Genomic DNA, 6,299 nt, shown 5'->3' on the forward strand with positions numbered 1-6,299 from the left:
ATAATAATGGTTTGGATGTTTGCTTGTCATTCTAAGGATGAAAATGACTTTATAAAAGTTTCAACTTTCAACCACACAAAAGAAAAAGAAATGCAAATTAACCAAATAAAATATCATATATTCATCATAAAAGTCGGTTATTTAAAAAAGAAAATAATGGACTAAATAAAAAGAAAAGAAAATAATAAGGGCAATTATTAATGTTCAAAAATAATTTGAAGGTTTATATATATATATATATATATATATTTAGATATAGATATATATAAAATATGCTTAATTTTAAAGTGTCCGAATTGCTGGCTAATTTTGATATACATGTGAGAGTAAATTGATACTTAGGTCGGATTGTGAGTTGACCCGCACATAAACTTAAAACAGTTAAAAATAAAATTAAAAATGTTATATCTATGTTTCGAACTTGCAACCTTAACAAAAATAAGTATAATCCTTCATCCAACTAGACTAATAAGCAACCTTAACAAAAACAAGTACAATCCTTCATTCAACTAGACTAATAAAACTTTATATTTTAAATTCAACACAAAATTTGATGAATGCGAGACATTTTTAATAATATAAGTTCAACTTTTTAACTAGCTAATCTATGTATATATAAAATGATACTTAATTTCAAAGTATTCGAATTGTCAAGTCGAGAGCTGTAATTAATTTGGATATATACGTGAGAGTAAATGAATACTTGAGTCGGATGGTGGGTTGACCCGACCATAAACTTAAAACGATTAATAATAAAATAAAAAATGTTATAAGTATATTTCGAATTTACAATCTAACCGACTTAAAAATATATATATAACTCTTTAATTAAGTATAATTAGAATCGGATTTTTGATGGACCTTGAATGAATGTAGTTTACATGCCTCTCTTCTCTTCAAAGTGTAAAATTAATAATTGAATGGACTTTTTTGCTTATTTTTTTTAATAATAAATACTTTTTTTCAAAAAAGATAAAAATGCCAAACCAAGCTTGAAAATGGAGAAAGAGCTTAGCTTTCTTAGTTGGGTAGATGTAAGGTGACTCTAATCCCCAGCCAAATTGAAATCTTGGGTTAATTTCCACGGCCAGTTTGGATCTGAGAAAGAATGGTGATCGTAACGGAGGAGATGACCAAACAGTTCCACAAACTAATGGAAGAAAGTCAGTTCTTCCCCATTCAATTCAGTTCCCATTACTTCAATTTGACTTTTCTTTACTTATCTTCATCTTCTCTTTCTTTCCTTTCTTGGTTGCAGTTGATGAACGACATAAAGATACATTCAAGGTTCTTTTTCCTTCTTTAAACTCTTGTCTTTTCTGTGTATAACAAATCGATTTGCTTGTTTAGGTCATACTTAATCGCAAAATTTAACTAGGGTTTCTGAATTTTTTGTTTAAAAAAAAGTTGGGTTTCAAAAGTAGATCTTGTTCTTACTTAGATGAACAAGAAATCTTACAACTTGTTATTTTCATCATTCAAATTGCAAGTTTTTTTGAAAACTTGGTTTTCAGAATGTTCATCAAGGGTATCCAACTGGAACACTAAAGCGGTTTCTCAGAGCAAGAGATGGGAACTTGAGTAAAGCCCATAAAATGGTTAGAATTTAGATAAGTTTTGACTTTTGATTATTACAATTGTTGTTTGTTATAGCTATTGATTGTTCATTTCATCGTTAGCTTGTAGATTGCTTAGACTGGAGGATACAGAATGACATTGACGACATATTGACGGTTAGCATTTGGTTTCAAGTAGATTTCCTTGAAACCGATATGAAGAAGTCTTAAAATCGATATGTTTTGTTTCATCAGAAACCAATCAGTCCTACTGAATTGTATAGAACGATCCGCGATACTCAGCTAGTTGGATTATCTGGTTATACTAAAGAAGTATGTTTTTCATTCCTCAAATTCTTTTCACTTTCTGTATTATATCGTTTGATTTTTTAGATTTTTGAGAAATATTTTATATAAACAGGGTCATCCGGTTTTTGTTATTGGTGCTGGCTTCAGTACGTATGATAAAGCCTCTGTAAGGATATATGAACATAATCGAACTTCATTCACCATCAAATTTCAAGATTTAGTGACTCTTGTTTCTCGATAGGTGAACTACTATGTCCAATCACATATCCAGATGAATGAATACAGGGATCGAGTAATGTTGGTGAGCATTGTGAAAAGGGGTTTTATCAGTTTTATTTATTTTTTCCTGTCGTGACTATTATGATTCTTTGTTGTTTCGAATGTTAGCCATCTGCCTCTAGAAAATTTGGACGGCATATTTCAACCTGCATAAAGATTCTAGACATGACTGGTCTAAAGCTTTCAGCTTTGAACCAAGTTAAGGTATCGTTTTCAAATAAATTTTAGAAGTTAGTTAATCATCTCGTTAATCTTATCGTGTTATTTTCAGTTGTTGACTGTCATTTCAAACATCGATGATTTGAACTATCCTGAGAAGACAGAAACATATTACATTGTCAATGCCCCTTACATATTCTCAGCTTGCTGGAAGGTTTTCTAATTTATTTATTTTCTAAAATTATTTATTAGCTATTTTGTTGACGCTCGAAAAACAATTTTCAGGTTGTGAAACCGCTATTGCAGGAAAGAACAAGGAAAAAGGTACAAGTTCTTCAAGGTTCTGGCAAAGACGAGTTGTTGAAGGTATTAAAGATATTTTATTTCTCGTTCACTAGCTCAATTATCTGTTTTTATATAAATTTGGTTGTTTCCAAACATAGATAATGGATTATGGGTCTCTCCCGCATTTTTGTAAAAGAGAAGGATCTGGATCTGGATCATCACGCAATTTGAGTGATGATTGTTATTCATTGGACAATGATTTTCATCAAGAGCTTTATAATTACATTAAAAGTCGAGCTGAGCTAACAAGACCTGCTAGACCGACCAGACAAGGATCATTGCATATCGGTTTCCCAGAACCTAACCCGGATGATGTCAAGATTGTTGAAACGATTGAGACAGAGTGTCAAAAGTTTGGCCATCAAAATGATCTCTAAAATGATGGCAGATTTTATAACAGATTTGGAAGGAATTAGGAGAATAAGTTCATTTCTCATTTAATATGTAATGATATCCCCATTTGCAGATCTGTTATTACTTATTACACAATGTTACTACCACGAACTTATGTGCTGTAATTTTCTATTAGTCAGTCAATGTAACTCTCTCCTACAATTTTATAAGTCAATTTGATATCGTACGAGTATTATAATTAATTTTGAATATGAATCGAAGACTCTCAATAGACATATGGGTTAGTTATGGCGGGGTGTTTTGGTCGTACAATTGTTTGCTTTCTTAGAGTTGAATTATATAAAAAAGAGAAGGTTATCATTCATGGTTACAGGTGCAATTCTGATTCATTAGCATACAATTAGACAACAGTTTTCGTTTATACCTTAGGAGCTCGGGTTTCTTTCAAACCAAAAGAGACTGAATAAATTGATTCTAACTGAATAAAAAGTAAGAAATAATAACCCTTGAATTAATATGAATTAGAAGTTTATACCTTAGGAGCTCGGGTTTCTTTCAAACCAAAAGAGACTGAATAAATTGATTCTAACTGAATAAAAAGTAAGAAATAATAACCCTTGAATTAATATGAATTAGAAATTTGATAAATTGGGAAATACATAGATTAATTACAAAGCAACATAATCAAATAATTACAAAGTGGAGATACTTCCTTTACAAACTCAAGAAGAAGCAAACCTCCTATATAAACAATAAGCGACCATAATATTAGAATCTAGTTCATCCTTTTATAGCATCCATAAGCAACCGCAACCGACATAACAGCAGCAACAACAGCAATACTCGCGTATGTGTCTTCTCGTTCCCAACTCTCAAACCATGTTGGCATATTACAAGCTCTTCTAGTAAAAGATCCTTTATTATCACTATTATAATTGATCACTTTCTTCTTACTTGTAATATCTTTCTCAGATTTCTTCACCTTTTTGCCATTTCCATTCACTTGACAGCATTTCAGACTCCCATTTGTCTGGCAACAGCCGTTAGATTCAATTCTCAATTCAGATTCATCGATGTTACATCCAATATTGTCATCCCCATTTTGTTTTCGTCTCGATTCCTGTGCTATCTTCTGGTCTTCTTCTGATAACCCCATTTGTCCCCTGTTGAAATTCTTTCTTAAATTATTGATACAACTGAGACTAAATTAAATTAAATTAAAATGAAATGAAATCTCATTTTATTTTATTTTACCTCCAAAGATAATCCACGATCTCTCCTTTTCCTATATGTTGTTCGAGCAAGAAAGGGACGTCTTCGGGTTTTACATACCCGTACCTACATTCCATTATTTCAATATTAGCTCACATAGCTCAGTGTAAAGAGTTTTATTATGTCTCACGTTACTGGGGTCGTGCTAGCATTTCTCTAGAGAATAAACCATGATTTTCAAAAAAGAACAAGAAAAAACATTGTAGAGAAGGCTAACACAAAATCCCACAATCACAACTCTCCACTTTAATCGAGATTTTCTTAGTGGGAATCGAACATGAGCTTCTTAGTTCAAGATTCTTATACTTCCTCTAGGGATAAAAGTTTAAAACAAAAAATGAAAGGAAAAAACATTAGAGGAGGATAACACAGCATCCGACCGCCATAACCCTCCCATTCAATTTGTGAGAATTGAACAAGAAACCTCAGCCTCTTAGTTCGAGACTTATATTTCTTTCGGAAAATAAACCATGGTGTTAAAAAAAATGAAAAAGAAGGTTAAAACGTGGGAAGAAGCTAATAACATTCTACTTCAATCAAGATGTTCTTAACCTCAGCTTCTTAGTTCAAGTCTCCCATCAATTGAGCTAACAGGGGTGTGTGAACTCAAAACATAACAAAAAAAGCAATACTTACCAGTGACCAGTCACTTTCCCTTCTACATTTGGTCCGAATATAATGACATTCCCAGCATATTTATGACCTCCAATGTGAGAACACGGGCTAACAGTCACTTTATTGTGAAGGCCACGCGATTCTATCTCGTCCATGAACCTAGTAATCACAAGTGGCCCGCAAACGCCACAACGCTGATCTCTAGACCCATGAGCACAAACGAAAACATAGAAGCCACTTAAAGCCTCAGGAATACCTGGAAGCCAATCTCGTTCTTTAACAAGAACTTCTTCAACAAATGTCTCGACATCAAAGTGTGTCAGTCTCCTACATTTTTCATGGAAGAAAACTATCAACTTCTAAAATGGGAAACAAGATTTTACAGATAAAAGAAAGAAAAGAAATTGACCTGTATCTGATCATTTCTGGAAAGATTAAAACATCACCATTTGATGTCTCGGTTCCATCATGTCCTTCACATATGGTTAATCGAGTCTTTTCCAAAGTTCATGAAATAGATATGAAATCCATTAGAATACATATGAGCTTGTTTGATGATAGTGTTTATTTGAATTGAAGTACCAAGAACAGTTTCCAAAAAAAACCTAAACCCTAAACACCCAGAAAGAAGATTGAAACAATACCTGTTTCTTCATCTCCGTTTTCCTTGTAGCAAGAGCAGCAGACAGAAGCCTAGGCAATCGATCAAATTCAGCAGCTTCAATACGAGGAGGCCAAACCTTAGGATTCTTATAACAGAGAAAGATATGACGATCGTAGGTCTCAACAGTTCCAACTAACGGAGACTGACGAAACTCAGAACGAGAAAATGCAAAATCTGATTCGCTTCCATCAAGGAAACCCTCGTTGTTCTGAAAGCTCCCTGAAGCACTGCCGATCTGGTAACTAGTGTTGGTATCATAAAGATAACTTTCTCCTTCCGAAACCGCAACTGGAGATGATGTCGAAAGGTTCATGAATAGAAGAGACTCGTCCCTGTTACTGCTTGCCATCGAAATAGAAAATAAGATAAACCCTAGTCTTCTTCTTCTTCCTCCTCCTCTGGGTCTTCTTCCTCCTGTGGTTTTGAACTATGAGTAATGTTTACAGAGTAGTACGGAAGCATAAAGATTGAGTTTTTAATCAAATCGAAAAGATAGCTATGTATAGAAGAAGAAGATCACTAAAATCATTTCTTTTTATATCTCCTTAATTCACTATATTAATTATTAATCCTATTTTGAAATATTTTATTTATTTTTAATATGTATCTAGATTCTAAAATGCTAGAGAAAATAATACTTTTTTTAATACTTAAAATTAATATATATATTTATTTATTTTAAGAAATTAGTACTGATCAAGGTTCATGGTCCATTTCTATACATTAAAATAATAATGTTATGATTA

The 6,299-nt window shown here is 32.6% G+C and overlaps 2 protein-coding genes across 2 annotated transcripts; one reads left to right on the forward strand and one right to left on the reverse strand.

Moving 5' to 3' along the window:
* Nucleotides 1-989: 989 nt before the first annotated feature.
* Nucleotides 990-3,174, forward strand: LOC124945299 (phosphatidylinositol/phosphatidylcholine transfer protein SFH2-like). The gene is made up of 11 exons (XM_047485705.1): nt 990-1,163; nt 1,259-1,287; nt 1,515-1,598; nt 1,680-1,733; nt 1,812-1,889; nt 1,978-2,031; nt 2,107-2,166; nt 2,253-2,348; nt 2,416-2,517; nt 2,589-2,669; nt 2,747-3,174. The coding sequence occupies exons 1-11, from the start codon at nt 1,109-1,111 to the stop codon at nt 3,023-3,025; spliced, it is 972 nt and encodes a 323-aa protein (XP_047341661.1). The 5' UTR covers nt 990-1,108; the 3' UTR covers nt 3,026-3,174.
* Nucleotides 3,175-3,603: 429 nt separating this feature from the next.
* On the reverse strand, nt 3,604-6,012 carry LOC124944957. The gene is made up of 5 exons (XM_047485306.1): nt 5,534-6,012; nt 5,299-5,384; nt 4,911-5,216; nt 4,257-4,340; nt 3,604-4,165 (listed from the first exon to the last, which is right to left on the reverse strand). The coding sequence occupies exons 1-5, from the start codon at nt 5,900-5,902 to the stop codon at nt 3,778-3,780; spliced, it is 1,233 nt and encodes a 410-aa protein (XP_047341262.1). The 5' UTR covers nt 5,903-6,012; the 3' UTR covers nt 3,604-3,777.
* Between the last annotated feature and the right edge of the window lie 287 nt (nt 6,013-6,299).

This window comes from Impatiens glandulifera, chromosome 7 (assembly GCF_907164915.1).
Source record: "Impatiens glandulifera chromosome 7, dImpGla2.1, whole genome shotgun sequence".
NCBI lineage: Eukaryota > Viridiplantae > Streptophyta > Magnoliopsida > Ericales > Balsaminaceae > Impatiens > Impatiens glandulifera.

What these genes read in the sequence shown, in the direction of transcription:
- LOC124945299 (XM_047485705.1), top strand. Translation starts at nt 1,109, where the DNA reads ATGGTGATCGTAACGGAGGAGATGACCAAACAGTTCCACAAACTAATG. An exon ending in GACATAAAGATACATTCAAG is followed by an intron (nt 1,288 to 1,514) that starts GTTCTTTTTCCT and finishes CTTGGTTTTCAG; the next exon opens with AATGTTCATCAAGGGTATCC. An exon ending in TATCTGGTTATACTAAAGAA is followed by an intron (nt 1,890 to 1,977) that starts GTATGTTTTTCA and finishes TTATATAAACAG; the next exon opens with GGTCATCCGGTTTTTGTTAT.
- LOC124944957 (XM_047485306.1), bottom strand. Translation starts at nt 5,902, where the DNA reads ATGGCAAGCAGTAACAGGGACGAGTCTCTTCTATTCATGAACCTTTCG. An exon ending in CCAGAAATGATCAGATACAG is followed by an intron (nt 5,217 to 5,298) that starts GTCAATTTCTTT and finishes TGAAAAATGTAG; the next exon opens with GAGACTGACACACTTTGATG. An exon ending in ATCGTGGATTATCTTTGGAG is followed by an intron (nt 4,166 to 4,256) that starts GTAAAATAAAAT and finishes GAATTTCAACAG; the next exon opens with GGGACAAATGGGGTTATCAG.